The sequence below is a fragment of the Dendropsophus ebraccatus genome, chromosome 1 (assembly GCF_027789765.1).
Source record: "Dendropsophus ebraccatus isolate aDenEbr1 chromosome 1, aDenEbr1.pat, whole genome shotgun sequence".
NCBI lineage: Eukaryota > Metazoa > Chordata > Amphibia > Anura > Hylidae > Dendropsophus > Dendropsophus ebraccatus.
Genome location: NC_091454.1, coordinates 117432613 through 117449045, shown reverse-complemented (window position 1 = coordinate 117449045; position 16433 = coordinate 117432613). Strand labels below are relative to the sequence as shown.

Below are 16433 nucleotides of genomic sequence, written 5' to 3'. Positions count from 1 at the left end.
AAAACTGTCTGGACTTGTCTTTCAAAGTTTCCCATTAACCATTATTACCAAACACTCTCCACAGCAAAGGTTCTTTAGGTGTGTGAATGGCATATTTACCAAATTAGTTTTCAATGATTGATACAATGGTACTGTAAAATTGTGCAACTTTTTAACACATATGTCCCTTGCACACTGAGTAAAAGAGGCTGAATTTGCGAGCAGAGTCTGGGTGGCAGATTCCACTCATAATTCTACCTGTCCTACTTCTTCAATGGGATTTCTCAGCCTCTTTTACTCAGTGTAAGGGCCCTTAAGCAGGAAGCTGTAGCAACTAGTTGTTAACCCCAAGAGGTTTGCTGCGTACCTCACCTTCAGTAGTCGACATATCACAGGGGCCTGAGGCGACAGAGCTCTCAGACTGCAGCACAGCACAGACCTTGGGACCCACCATAGCTATGCTGCAGCAACTTATTTGGAATCCAGGACACACATCCCAGTTTAATGGGTGAACTTAGCTTTCATGTGTGTGCTTCTTTAAAGAGAATATAGCACTAGGTACATTGCCTTTTTGTTTTTCACATAAACAGACATTAACCGGCGGGGCTGCCAGTCTAGAGGGGAGGGGGCCTGAATACTATATGGGGGGCACAGATAAGGCCAACTACTATATTTGGGGACACAGAGGGGACCTAAATATTAAATCAGGTCAAAATGCTCTCATGGTTCATAAAAGGAGAAAAAAAAAAACTATCCCTTTTAGGCTACTGCTTTGTATAAATCAATAAATAACAAGACTACTTCTGTTATAGGAGGTAGAATATGTTATGGGTGTGACATTTTAGCATTATTTGCTCTGAAATTTCTGTAAAAATTCTACTATCGTGAAACAATTACAAACCCTGAGCAGTAGCTGTCAGCTTCCTATTCATCTGAACTTGGTATGTCCCAGCATATGGAATGGCTGTTATTGATACACAGATAAATTATCCTGGTACTAATAAAAAAAAAATGCACCTGCCATTTCTTTGCAGAAAAATACAGCAGCCGATTGACTAAAAAATTAACAGGAAAAAATAAATTACACTTCATGTATTTTTCTTCATGTTTTGTGCGTTTTTGCATCAGCATTTATTTCCTAATAGAGTGATGGTTTTCTAATATAGACCTACACTGTTTTCCTTTCTTGTTTAAGGCCGGTTTCACACTATTTAAAAACACGGCCATATTTCATAACAAAGGCCGTATTTCCGCAAACAACGGAATGTGTTGCATGATACAGATCACGATTTACAGATAAATTATCAAATATGTATATAAATTATTGGTTTTTTGTTTTTTTTTTAAATAATGACACAAAACACATAAGAAAAAAATTACTTTAACATTGAAAAAGAAAAATTCAATTTTCAGAAGCAGTTTTATTGAGCCAAAAATATCACAAGAGAGACCTTATACTCTACCTAAAAAGAATTCAAAACATTCCTATTAGAAATAGCTCATCAACATTTTCATCTGTATTGCCATTTTTATTGTTATGTAGCAATCCAGACAGGCAATTTCAGATTACTTTTCTCTCAGCGTTATTTAGAGAAGATGCAGTTATTTTACAAGGCACCAGACAGAAGCACATACAATTTTGTAAACAGTTGTAAGGAAGATTACTGAGGGTAAGACAAATGTTAACCTTAGGGTCAAGGCTATTATGTTTTTCTGCATTGATAAGCAACCCTAGCTAGCCGTCTATATTGACCTATATGTCAATATTCTTTCCTATTCCGACAGGTATGGTACATGCACTTCCATCAACCACCGACACTATTAGTATGAGTAACGTTTCTAATAATTTTGTACACTCAATTAATTAATTTCTAATGGTGCGTTTACAGGCAGATTTATCTGACAGATTTTTGAAGCCAAAGCCAGAAACAGACCCTAAACTGGGAACGAGTCATAAAGGAAAGACTGAGATTTCTTCTCTTATCAAATCCATTCCTGGTTTTGGCTTCCAAAATCTGTCAGATAAATCTGCCTGTGTAAACGCACCATAAGAATGCATAATGCTTTAATATATTAATTGACCTGATCTATCTGCAGTCCTCTACACTTGTGGATACTTGGTAATTTGTCACAAGACATTACATAATACTGATGCCTGAATGAAGCTGGACACACATGGAACTTTTTGCGACTGGATCAGATTAATCAAACATTCACTGATTCAGGGTGCCTTCACGCTTAAAGGATCAGCAGCGGATCCCTGCCCTGTACACTCTATGGACAGACAAACTCGCAGCGTGATGGACATCCTGCTGTCAGTATGTCAGCAGCCCGCCCCGTTAACCCCCGCCCCCTCGCTGCCGAAGTGTATACATCACTTTCTCCACGCTCTGGCTTGCTTCGAGTTTGCTTGCCCATAAAGTGTACAGGGCAGGGATCCGCAGCGGATCCATTATGTGTGAAGGCACCCTAAGGGTGGTATTATACGGCACAATCACTTGGTTAAAAAAAACACGTGGCAATGGCTGCACGGGTATTGTTAATTATGTCCGTGCAGCACTTGCTTTAAATTAGAAAATAATGAACATTCTATTTACCTGTCCAGGCTCCCCCACTCACCGCATCCAAAGCTGTCTCTGAAGTGACAGGCCACTCAGCCAATCACTGACCGAGACAAGACAGCCAGCGACTGGCAGATCAGTCTGTCAGAGACAGCTACAGCTGTGGCTGCAGTGTGGTAAGCAGGGAATGCAAAAAAAAAGGCAGCAGCACATCGGGCCAGGATGGGTAAGAATAATGTTTACTATTTCATTCACACAATCATCAGCTGTTGGCTTTGCATCACTATTAAACATAGCAATGCGCAGCCAATGACATTTAAAGTTGCACATTATCACTTCCTGTAATAGGACCCTTACACTTTTCCAGTTAATTTAAAGGGAAACTATCAGAAGATTAGATGAATTTAACTGCTGATAGCAGGGAGCTGAGGATGGCTCCTTATCATCACTTGTCTGAACACTGCACATGTGCTGAATAGTTAAGGCACCTGTGCAGTGTTCAGACAAGTGATGAATGAGAAAAATCCTGCCTGGGGCATTCCTAATGATTAAGAGCAGCTATCTGAAGGTACAAGTGGTTTGGGGAGGGGGGGGGGGCACGATTGTGGGTACAGAGTCGCTTTTAAAAATGCCCCTGTAACAGCCTCTATTACATTATTGCTTTTGCATGTAAGTGCACAAGGGATATTCCAATCAACTTTCGGAATCTTGAACCCACCCTCAACTGCAATAACCTCCTTTACTGACAATTTGGGAATAACATGTTATTATAGTCCATAATTTGGCCTGGAGACCTATAGATAACACCTATCCTAATATTAGATCCTTTTGTAGATTGAATGCAAATCTTCTTCACGCATTACAGAATTAACACATTATTGTCCAAGTAGATGGCCTTCCCTTGGTCTCTCTTGAATTCAGTTTTGCATGATGCCTGGTGGTTATACTATCTCTATTATTGTACTACTTAGGGACAATACATTTTGAGTGTTAATGTACTTACTCTTAATCTCACAAAGAAACATAAGCTTCCTTTCTTAAGTTAACATGTTACTTTACAATTTAGTCACTTTCGTTTAGGACTATTGCCATTATATTTCCTATAGGTAAGGTTCTATTTAAAGGGGTACTGCGCATAAAAACTGTTTTCAAAACAACTGGTGTTAGAAAGGTCTACAGATTTGTCAATTCCTTCTATTTAAAAATCTCAAGCATTCAAGTGCTTATCGGCTGCTGTATGTCCTGCAGAAAGTGGTGTTTTCCAGTTTAAAAGAGCTCTATGTTGCCACCCGTGTCCGTAAAAAGAAATGCAATAAGCAGGAGAGGTTTTCTATGGGGATAGATACATGTTCATTCTTCAGCGCGGACAGGGCAGGAGCGCGCGCCTCCCATAGACTCCCATTATGAGCGGGAGGCTAACGGCATTCCACGGCGGACAATTCCGTCGCGGAATTCCGCTACCTTTCCTCAGTGGGAACGAGCCCTAAGACTATTAATCTTCCATAGATGGAATGTGTCTCCTTATAAATCCTTTGAATGGCGGGGAATGTTGCAGGAATTGAGTTATATTTTATTGATTTATTGAGTTTATTCTCATCAACAGTTTAATTATCCTTTTTGCAACAGTAACTGAAGTACGCAGAGATAAATGGATTATGGGACATCATTTCATAAATATCTTTGTTACGCAAGCATATTAACAATATAGTAATCTTCTTTAAATTGTATTAAACCTCTTTAGGCTGGGTTCACACTATGTATATTTGAGGCTGTATTTGTGAGGCTGTATAGCAACCAAAACCAGGAGTGGATTGAAAACACAGAAAGGCTCTGTTCACATAATGTTGTAATTGAGTGGATGGCCATCATTTAATGGCAAATATTTGCTGTTATTTTAAAACAACGGCTGTGGTATTGAAATAATGGCCGTTATTTACTGTTATATGGCGGCCATCCACTCAATTTCAGCATTGTGTGAACAGATCCTTTCTGTGTTTTCAATCCACTCCTGGTTTTGGTTGCTATGAGGACCTGACATGAGGACCAAATACTGCCTGAAATATACATAGTGTGAACCCAGCCTTAAATTGTATGTTAGGTAATGATGTAACATCCACAATCTGTATATATATATTCCTATTGCATATGCCCTAAGCAGGGCATATGCCCTACAATGAAGGGGCTTTTAATGTGTGCAGGGCCGCTCGAATGTGAGTGGTCCTGCATACATCAGTGTCGCTGTCGCCGGAGGTAATAACAGTCAGCCGTGGTCATGCAGCTGCTTTTCATTAATCCCTTAAACGCTGTGATACATAGTGATTGTGGCATTTCAGCAAGTCAGTGACAGGACATGCACCTGTCACTGACTGTTCAGAACCCCAACAGCATAGCTGGTCTCGATCACTTACACTGACAGGCGAAGGTAAAACACTTACCTCTAATCTATACACAACCAAAAACAAGAAACCGGTCAGCACTAACCCTTATTATGTCCACTTAATGTCGGGCCCCGTGTGGAGAAAAAGAGGATGGGGTGCCAAGCCACTTAAAAAGAGACAGTCTTTGCATCTAAATATTCATCCAGAAATGAAAGGAGGTGGCACTCACCATCTTGCTGTAATTCAAACTTTTATTCGGACATTGCAGATGCAGACATCAACGGTATGCAGACGCCAGCAGGTAGGTGGTTACCACCTACCTGCTGGCGTCTGAATACCGTTGATGTCTGCATCTGCAATGTCCGAATAAAAGTTTGAATTACAGCAAGATGGTGAGTGCCACCTCCTTTCATTTCTGGATGAATATTTACTTACCTCTAATCTGTCGCATTGGCAATCTGTGCATAAAGTCTGCCCTCAGGCAGACTCTATGCACAGATCACCGATAGTATTGATCAATGGAATGCTATGGAAAAGCCTAATAAAATTGTTTAAATTACCTTATTTTCAATTATAAAAATATGTAAAAAAAAAAAATATATATAAACATTTTATATCGTAGCGTGCGGAACTATCTGATCTATTAAAATATAACAATATTGTTCCTGTTCAATGAAGGGCATAAATGAAAAAAAAAAAAAAAAACACCAGAACTGCTGATTTTTTTAAATCCTATATTAGAAAAAAAAATAATAAAAAGCAATCAAATTTTTACCCCAAAATGATACCAATAAAAACTAGATATCATGCTGAAAAAAAATAATGCCAAAATCAGCCCTTTAGGTGGCAAAATAAAAGCATTATGGCTCTTAAAAGGCAAAGAGAAACATTGCTTCAATTTGACCTGGACATCTGTGCATCAATGACCTTTAGCATGAAGGGGTTAAAGATCAAACAGGCAAATTGTTAATTATAGTTTATTCCAAAACAAAATCTACTTTTTAAAAAAACTAATCATTATATATATTTTATTTTTCTTATACAGAAAATGCATTAGAACTGCATAACTGAAAATATAAAAAAATACCTGCTGGAAAACAGGAGACTTATAAATGGATATTTACATTCTTTTTGTACATGTATAAAATACGAAAACAATAATAAATATATACCCAAAATAAAACACAAACACAACAGATTTATTCAGAACTGCCAGTTAAGTATACAGTGTGGACATACAAGGAATATTCAACTTTTTTATTATGTGAAAAGGAGGTCTTATCTTTGTCAAAAACTGCTGCATTATTTTAATGTCTTCTGATATCTCTCCAGCTGCAGTCAGTTTCGACTTGTAGTCATGTCAAGGTGATCAACTTCAATCCCACTGATAAAAGAGAAAACATTAAATATATACTTGCTTGTTTTGTAAAAAAAAATTAAAAAACATGTTTTAGGTGGCCCAATCTATTTTCTAGCAATAATTGATTACTAGGAAATAAAAAAAAAAGATCAATTGATATTTCCTATGTGTAAAAAGAAAAACACTATAGCACTTCCCCACAGAGACCCTCCGGTCTAAATATAACATAGACAGGTTTAAAGATGTAGATGCAATAGTTACCCGTCCCTGTGTCCTATAGGGACAACATAGTACAAGTCCAATAGCATGGTAACAGCATCCCACATAGGCGGTAGTATGAAAAAAGGAAAACTTTATTCCAGCAATGCCCTTGTTGAGGGTTAAGATGACTAGACATTGGGTCAAAATATCTCTAGACCTTTAATTTAGGATTACTTTTGTTTACTTTTCATTTTCAAATCACATCTGCTGTAGTTTCTACCAAGCATCTATCACACTTTCATGAAAAAAAATTGGCATTGCTTCTCATCTTACCTTTTAGCTAATTTCATACTGTGCCCTGTTTTTGTGTTTAATTTCTTAATTTAAAAAACACCTCACTCATAAACCTTTAACACAGTATAAACCAAAGTGGTCCAAGGAAAGACAACACTTGAACAGGTCACTGAATCATGGGTGCTCAAGACTGACTAAGGGCCTTATTACAACAAGCGATAATCTGCCGAATCAGGTAATAGAGTAAACGATCATCGGCTAATCGTTTCTTTGGGTCCAGAACTAAAATGATTGGGTGTGCATTGCTATGTGTCATAGCAATGCGCAGCTGACGGCTGATTATTGTAGTATAAAATAAGAAAGTTTAACTCACCTTACCATGTTCCCTGGTGTCCTCGGGGGGCCTTCCTTGGTCTCTGCAGCTCTGCCTTCGGCTCACTCTGTTCCGGTCTCTAGACTGACAGGCCATGGCCAGCAGCCTGTCAGTGCAGAGACTGGAACAGAAGGCAGAGACCAGGGAGGCCCAAGGACACCAGGCAACGTGGTAAAGTAAGCTAATACTTTACTATTTCACACTAAAGGCAAGAGCTAACGATGTCCGTGCAGCCCTTGCTGCCCAATAAAAAAAAAAAAAAACTGTTACAGCATTAATACCTATTGGGTAGGGAGTGGTATATTTTAGACCACCACCAAGAGTCGCCATAGCCCATGCCAAAGCCACTGATGTGGTTAAACATCGGGTGGAGGGGAACGCATATGATTTTAGCAGAACTCGGCAGCCTCTAGACAGATGCAGTGTTAGATACACAGAGAGATATGTACTGCTGGCTAGCGGACAGAGTCAGTACGTGACAGTAAAACAGGACTAGCTGGGCTCTAAGATTTTATTATTGGCATAGATTAAAGTTTATTTATATTGGGTAGGAAAAAGAGTGGGATTGAACCGTAGAGGTTCTTGGTGGTGGTCTTGCTGCCCAATAGTTGTCCAGTGTAATTGCTTAGTAAAAAACGCTGATCTAGCAGATGGATACCTGGCCTTGGTTTTTCCCTTGTCATTACATTGACTTATAGGGCCACTTAATATGGTGGTTTTCCTATAGGAACCGTTTCCTGTATGGACCTAGCAGATCGGCGCTCATTTACTGTTTATGATCTGGCTGTGTAACATGACCCTGATTCACATTAGGACCAAAGGCTAGCATGCCTGGTCCAATCACACAAAAAATCTACCATAGCATAATTTTCTGAAATAGCTGCCAATGATACTGCATAGCCAGGGGAAGGTTAGCGTGCCCATGCTGAACTTGGTTCACCTCATACCACCACATACAGTACATGGGAAAAAAGACTTAAAAAGAATGCACAATGGGAAGCAGCTTAAATTAAGCTGACAGAAGCACTATAATGCTTATGTTTGCATGTGGCAATGTTTGCTAAGAAATGTTGGCTCCTGGCATTTATGTAAAAGTTACTTTGACCTGTATTAGCAACATAAATGAAGCAGTGCCACTCTTTAAGGCTGGGTTCACACTGCATTTTTTCAATGGATGTCAATGGAAAAATGGATCAAAACAGATGCAGACAAATGCATCAATTTTTTGCAAAAAATGGATGAAAAGCCTGATTGCAAAAACGCAGTTTGAACCCAGCCTAAGCTAGATATTACCTCCTGTTACCCAGAAAATACTGTTCAGAAACAGCATAAAGATCACAATAAGAGTAGGCTTGGTCTCCAAACTGTGCTGTATATGCTAGAAAGGCAAAGCCAAACCTTGGAGGCCACACCCTGTAACTTACAAGACTTAAAGCGTAGTTGTCATAAAAAATAATTAAAAAAAGGTCAAAAGTTTTGATCAGGAGAACAAGCGGGAAGCAGCACACATCAGTGCACAGCACTTCTCTGCTGTCAAGCACCTCCATCCAGACAGCCCAGACAGCTATAATGAAGCTGCCTGAATGGACAGTGCTACAAATCAGGGAGTGAAATGTGCTACCACACATTTCTTCCGCCTTGTTATACATACTAAAGTGGACATATCAAAAGTTTGTTTTATTTTTAATGACAGCGCCCTTTTAAAAGGTCACCATACACTTCAGTTAAAAATTGACTGACCCGGCCAACTTCGGCAAGGACCAGCTATCTATATAAAGGGCGTGGGGGCTTCCTTCCTTTCTCCTGACAGAGGATGACAGGGAAGAGAAACATCAAGCATGCTGCATTTCAACTGGTTGACCCTTTTGTTCTTCTTTTGTCTAGCAGTGGCTAAAGGCCCTATTACACAGAGCAATTATCCTTTAAAAATTCACTATAACGACCAAAAATTAGCGATTATATATCCATGTAATAACACCCAAGGATCAGACAGTGAACGAAAAATCATTCATTTTTTATCTTTCAACAATTTGAAAAATTATCGTTGGTAGTTCGCCGATTGTTCGCATATCTGCTCGTGTAATAAGTCGTTCACCAATAAAACATGTTGTGTGGGTTGTGCTGAGGAACAATCATCGACCATATAAGGACGTAAAAACGATCGTTCATAAAAGTAATCTGTCAATGTATTAATCTCAGAATTGTTCGCTATAAAATCGGTAGTTTTCACAAGCGATCGATCGATATAGCGAATCTTTAAACGATAACCGCTACGTGTAATAGGGCCTTGACCCCTTCTCTCTCTAAGAAGAGCACATGAATATTCGGCTAAGCCAAATGTTTACATGTATAGGGAAATGAGGAGAGAGAGCTGTTAGCCAAACAAAGGTTTAGCCAAAAGCTACTGAAGCATCTGCCGTAAGAGTCCTAAAGCCAGATACTAAAGGAGACCTTCTAAAGTCTTTGACAGGTCAGAGTTATTTTGGTGGCATAAGGGGTACCTACTTAGGATTAAGCATTAGAGTATTGGTCTATATTTCTATAATAACTTACCACTGTTTTCAGTCTAGTGATAATCCTCTAGCTTTCTCTGCCAATTCCTCTCTAATTTCAATATGCTTTTTAAGGTTTTGGACCTCATGTGGAAGGTTCATATCCCATACAGAAAGAAATGACTGAATTTCTAAAATACAGGAAACCATGTTAAGTCTAGAATTGCATAAACAATTACCACATAAACAGACTTATTCTATGCAATAAAATACATAAAAATAACAGGCCTGAATAAATGTACCCTAGGAAACAGCAATGTTTCTGGGTGAGAAACTATCATAAGAAGATTATGCTGGTGGGCTGTTTAAGTGTTATATTCAAACATGGTATAGCAATGGGGCAAGTCCTTTATTCTAGGATGGTGCTGTTTTCATGTTTTTAGTCATATAGCCTGATCAATAAAGCTATTTTATATTTAACTTTGGTGTGCACAGCTTTTCATTATACCCTGTATTTCCCACTTTTTGGTTGTTTTGCTTGTATTTGCCAGCAGTACACACAGAGTTTATTTCATGATAAATTGCTTTCTCAAGTTACAAATGTCGCAGAATCATCGAGCAGCTGTTGAACAAGCCGGCATTCAATGCTCGCAACATGTACCCAACCCCCTCTTGTCTTGAAAGGTATACTTATTAGACAGCCAGGAGGAGGAACTGGAGCACCAGGGAGCATAACAGTTAGGACCTTTTGTGCTCCCTGGATAACCCCTTTAACCCCTTTAGGACCGGCCAATTTCATTTTTGGGGTTTTTGTTTTTTCCTCCTTGTGCTTAAAAGGCCATAGCACTTGCAATTTTTCACCTAGAAACCCACATGAGCCCTTATTTTTTGCCCCACTAATTGCACTTTGCAATGTCGGGCTGATTTTTTTCATAAAGTACACTGTGAAATCGGAAAAAAAATTCAATGTGTGGTGAAATTGAAAAAAAAAAAAAATGCATTATGTTTATTTGGGGGGTATTTGTTTTTACGCCATGCGCCCTGACATGTTATATATGTCCGTCAAGTTGTTACGATTAAAACGATATATAACATGTATAACTTTTTTTGTATCTGATGACCGGTAAAAAATTCAAACCATTGTTAACAAATATATGTTCCTTAAAATTGCTCCATTCCCATGCTTAGGCTGGGTTCACACTACGTATATTTTAGTCAGTATTGTGGTCCTCATATTGCAACCAAAACCAGGAGTAGATTAAAAACACAGAAAGGCTCTGTCCACACAATGATGAAATTGAGTGGATGGCCGCCATATAATGGTAAATAACTGCCATTATTTCAATATAACAGCCGTTGTTTTAAAATAACGGCAAATATTTGCAAATGGCGGCCATCCACTCAATTTCAACATTGTGTGAACAGAGCCTTTCTGTGTTTTTAATCCACTCCTGGTTTTGGTTGCAATATGAGGACCACAATACTGACTGAAATATACGTAGTGTGAACCCAGCCTCATAGCGCTTTTATCCTTTGGTCTATGGGGCTGTGTGAAGTGTCATTTTTGCGCCATGATGTTTACTTTCTATCGGTACCTTGATTGCGCATATGCGACTTTTTGATCGCTTTTTATTACAATTTTTCTGGATTTGATGCGACCAAAAATGCGCAATTTTGCACTTTGGGATTCTTTTGCGCTTACGCCGTTTACTGTGCGAGATCACCAATGTGATTAATTAATATTTCGGCCGATAACGCACGCGGCGATAGCAAACGTTTATTTATTTATTTACTTTTATTTATAATCTGGGAAAAGGGGGGTGATTCAGACTTTTATTAGGGGAGGGGGCTTTTTATTGACAACAACACTTTTTTTTACTTTTAGACTTATACTAGAAGTCCCCCAGGGGGACTTCTAGTATAAGTGATCTAATCTCTCATTGAGATCTTTGCTGTATAGTAATACAGCAAAGATCAATGAGATCGGCACTCGTTTGCTTTCGGCGGCTGTAGCCGAAAACAAACGAGTGCCGAGCCAGGGTCAGTGCCATCTGGGAGCGGACCCCGGCCGGCAGCAGGTACGGAGATCGCTCCTCCGGGACAACGTCCCGGGGGAGCGATCTCCTCCACTAGACACCAGGGAAGCGTTGTCATCTTTGACAGCTGCATCTGATTACCTTATTAGCGGGCACGACGATCGGACCGTGCACGCTAATAGCCGCGGTCCCGGGCTACACGCGGCACCCGGGATCGTGGCAGTTCAGAGCGGGTTTTTTTTTTTACATTGAAACAAACATTCTGTCCTTTTAATTAACTTGAAAAAGTACAAGCAAATTATCCTAACAACAAAAAAGCTTCTTTTTCCTCTTACTACTAGGTGGGTGTAGTGTGCTGCCCATAAAAGAGGGTAAAGTGCTGTAAATTTTAATTTCCACAATAGAAAACTTGTGATTACCTATATGGTTTATAAAGGCAGTCCTAGTAAACCATTCTACATTCTTATAAGAAAACAGAAATAAAATAAAAAATAGAGAAATACATTTTTTATAAACACAAACATTCACATCATTAATTTACCTTTCTTCGGTGTACAATGGAATCCTAACACAAGCATGACATTTTTTATACTTCCTTTGTCTAGAAGGAAACAAAAAAAAATAATAACTAGAGTGTTCTTAAACAGATTTATGCTATTTTCAGTAAATCTGCAATGTCCTCATTTGAGCTTGGAGTTAAAGGAGAAGTCCGGCCAAAACTATTTTTTAATATGTTATTACTTACGGAAAGTTAGACAAATTTCTAATGTACATTAACTATGGGAAATGCACATATATGGCTATTTTCCTTAATTTAGTAGATCAGGGAGACTTCAGATTCTCTAAAAAGAGATGACGTCACGAATCGGGGGTGTAATTACAATGGATCACCTGCAGGGGCGCACTATATATAGAAGTCAATGAGTACCATTGACTTCTATATATAGTGCGCCCCTGCTGGACACTCCAGCTGGACACATGTAATACAGTATACAGTGTTTTTGATTGAATACATTTATGGAATACTTTGGGGAGCAAGTGTCCTTGCTCCCAAAAGTATTCCATAAATGTAATCAATCAGTACATAACAGTAAGCACGCCGCCGCTGCCACCGAACGCCCGCCGCTACCGAACGCCCGCCGAACCGCCGCTCTGGACTACGCTCAACTACTACACTCATCAGAGAGAGTAGTAGCTGTGTTCTATCGCCACTGTCGCCGCCGCTGATGGGCGCAGGAGAAGCCGCTCATCACTCTGCAGCTATCATCCCCCTCCGCTCCCCCCTCCTCCTCCGGCCAAACTTTACTCTATGTGATCGCTGAATCCCCGACGGCGCCGCTCTCCGACCACGCATGCCGGCGTGATCCGATCAGGAAGCACCGGGAGCCGGCATGTGTGATCGGAGAGCGGCGTCGGCGGGGATTCAGCGATCACATAAAGTTTGGCCGGAGGAGGAGGGGGATGAGAGCTGCAGAGTGATGAGCGGCTCCCCATGCGCCCATCAGCAGCAGCAGCGGCGGCAGCAGTGGCGATAAAACACAGCTACTACTCTCTCTGATGAGAGTAGTAGTTAAGCGTAGTCCAGAGCGGCTGTTCGGCGGGTGTTCGGTAGCGGCGGGCGTTCGGTGGCGGCGTGCTTACTGTTATGTACTGATTGATTACATTTATGAAATACTTTGTAGTATTCCATAAATGTATTCAATCAAAAACACTGTATACTGTATTACATGTACATACACATCCATTGTAATTTCAATGGAGTGTCCAGCAGGGGCGCACTATATATAGAAGTCAATGGTACTCATTGACTTCTATATATAGTGCGCCCCTGCTGGCGATCCATTGTAATTACACCCCCGGTTCGTGACGTCATCTCTTTTTAGAGAATCTGAAGTCTCCCTGATCTACTAAATTAAGGGAAATAGCCATATATTTGCATTTCCCATAATTAATGTACATTAGAAACTTGTCTAACTTTCCGTAAGTAATAACATATTAAAAAATTATTTTGGCCGGAGTTGTCCTTTAATACAGACATAGTAAACTGTAAAGTAAGTTAAGTAAAATACAGCCTTTATCTATTATACAGTTACCTAGCTGAGAAGGAATCATGCAGCGAATAGAGTCACAGAAACTTGAGATGACTCTTATTGGTCGTCGAGTTGACACGTCTATGAGCAGGATATGTCCTCCACCTGTTCCCACCCAAAGCGCAGTGTTTTTCTGTAAATACAAGGCTTTAACTCGAGCAGTATAAGCATCTTCTTTCTTTATTTTTTTCTTCACAAGTTCTTCTCTAAAACATATTAAACATTTGTGCTGTTAATAAAGGTGTACTGAATAAAGTTGTACTGAATACAAATATGTTTCAACATGCTTTATGGTTACAACTCCAGGTACTTATTGTACCTTAGTAAGGTGTTTAGCAAGTCTCTACCATCGATCTACCATGCTATAACAGCCTACATAAATATATTTTAATGCTGACAGAAATTACACTTTACCATGGCTGATTATAAATGGCAGTTATTGTATCATGATAGTAAATAGCTGAATTGATTAAACCTTCTGTCTCCAACCCCACAACACTATAATAAAAATCCAAGTCTAGAAAAAACAATAGGAACTGCTACAATAACAACATTTCCAAATACCACTAAACATACAATCAAACTGATAAAAGAAAAAGTAAACAGATAAAGAAGATATTTACTTTAGAAACTGGGCACAGTCAAGTACTTCACATAATTTGTCTGTCTTTTTATCCCAAATCTCCACATATGGACTGTATTTTTTTGCCACATATATGTATTTATCAACGGCAACAGAAGTGATATTTGAATCACTTATTGATCCATGTGAAAATCTAAAAATAAAACACAACACAATTTTACCAAAGTGTAAGCAAAACATAATGGACAAGACAAGAATGGAACATAGGAAAGAGAGGAAACTCTAAATCAGTGAAAAATATAAATAAGCATAAGACATTAAAGGGGTAGTGCGGTGCTAAACAATTATTCACTAAATAACACACATTACAAAGTTATACAACTTTGTAATGTATGTTATGTTAGTGAATCGCCCCCTTCCCCGTGTTTCCCCCCACCCACACCTGACCCGGAAGTGTAGTGCTCTATACATACCTGCTTCTTGCCGACCCCCATCCGCCATCTTGTGCCAATGATGTCATCTCCGGACGGACGGCCGAACCGCTCCGACCATCCCTAGTGCCGGCCGCCCTCTGCCACGTCATCAGCTGCTCAGCCAATTGCGGCTAAGTAGCTGATGACGCGGCAGAGGGCGGCCGGCACTAGGGACTGTCGGAGAGGTTCGGCCATCCGTCCGAAGATGACATCATTGGCACAAGATGGCGGACGGGGGTCGGCAAGAAGCAGGTATGTATAGAACACTACACTTCCGGGTCTGGTGTGGGTGGGGGGAAACACGGGGAAGGGGGCGATTCACTAACATAACATACATTACAAAGTTGTATAACTTTGTAATGTGTGTTATTTAGTGAATAATTGTTTAGTGCTGCACTACCCCTTTAAGAATTTAAAGTAATACACACTCATTTGCAGCATTAAAAAACACAGTGGAAACAGGCTTTAAACTTACAGCATAGCGTTTTTGGTTTCAATAGTCTTCTGAACAGAAAAATCATTGGAAAAGAATAGGATTTTTGTTCCACAAACTCCCCATACAGCAGTCTTCTCAGATGAAAACGTTGATTCACACAGGCACATTACAGGTGTGCTGATATCTCCCACATTAAGCATCTTTAGAGGAGTAACATTACTGCACTGGGGGAGTAAAACAAGACAAACCTGACAAACAGTTCTTTAACGACAATAAATATAATGTGGTATTTAAAAAAAAAAAAAAAAAAAAACAGGCTAGTTTATAAAAGAGCAAGAAGCACATCAACCTGATAAAAACATAATTTTTTTTTTTTTTACATAAATCCTGACATCTACAATTGCTGTGTAGCTTTAATTCGAACTAGTAAATGTTTGAAATATTTTACATACACAGTGGTACCTTAACTTACAATGGCCTCAGGTTACAATATTTTCAACGTGCAATGGTCTTGAAACCAGAAGCCATACGCAGCATACAATCCGTAAATAGGGTCAAATGTCACTGGCTAAAAAATCTGACTAATCAGAGTGGACATTTCACTAATGAAACCCTTGTATTACTGAAGTACATGCATTTACTGGCTGTCTAGCAATGCCTCTTACAGTAAACTGCAGTATTGTACTGCTGTCTAACTGTGACAGGCTAAGCTGCTCTTTTGGACATCAGGTGAAGAAGGTTCGATATTATTTTGGTGCAAGAATGTACTGTTCAGGACCCTGAAGAAAATCCTGATACCTAAATTGAAGCTGATTTACAGACTCAAGCAGTCTTCCTGAAGAAGGCGGGAAATAGAAAAAAAAAAGGTTTCCTTACTTTTTTGTTTACTTACGTTTTTAGGCAGTTTAGGCCCTTTCAGGGATAAAAGAAGGGCATTACTAGGGGTAAGAAATAGCCAGGTGGAAGTTTTCCAGGAAGTCAGAGGGTTTCGTGTTTAACTAGTTTTCATACCCTTCCAAAAAAAGTGGCAAGCAAGCAGGAGGCAGATTAAAAGAAATAGGTTTCCCAGCTGTCATCTTCACAGGCCACTTTTGGCCCCGCAGAGCATGATTCTTCTATCTAAGACCGCTGGCAGTGTCAGATTGATACCAGTCCTTCCAGATCTTCTGTTGCAGGG

General features: G+C 39.6%; 1 protein-coding gene across 1 annotated transcript in view; it reads right to left on the bottom strand.

The window, feature by feature from the left end:
• Window positions 1-6011: 6011 nt before the first annotated feature.
• LRRK2 (leucine rich repeat kinase 2) overlaps window positions 6012-16433 on the bottom strand; it is a 150975-nt gene continuing 140553 nt past the window's right edge. The window contains exons 48-53 of the mRNA XM_069977268.1: window positions 15296-15480; window positions 14388-14540; window positions 13768-13970; window positions 12216-12275; window positions 9700-9829; window positions 6012-6302 (exon numbers count right to left, since the gene is read on the bottom strand). Of these exons, the coding sequence (XP_069833369.1) occupies window positions 9708-9829; window positions 12216-12275; window positions 13768-13970; window positions 14388-14540; window positions 15296-15480 (723 nt within the window). The 3' untranslated portion in view covers window positions 6012-6302; window positions 9700-9707. The remainder of the gene's footprint in view (window positions 6303-9699; window positions 9830-12215; window positions 12276-13767; window positions 13971-14387; window positions 14541-15295; window positions 15481-16433) is intronic.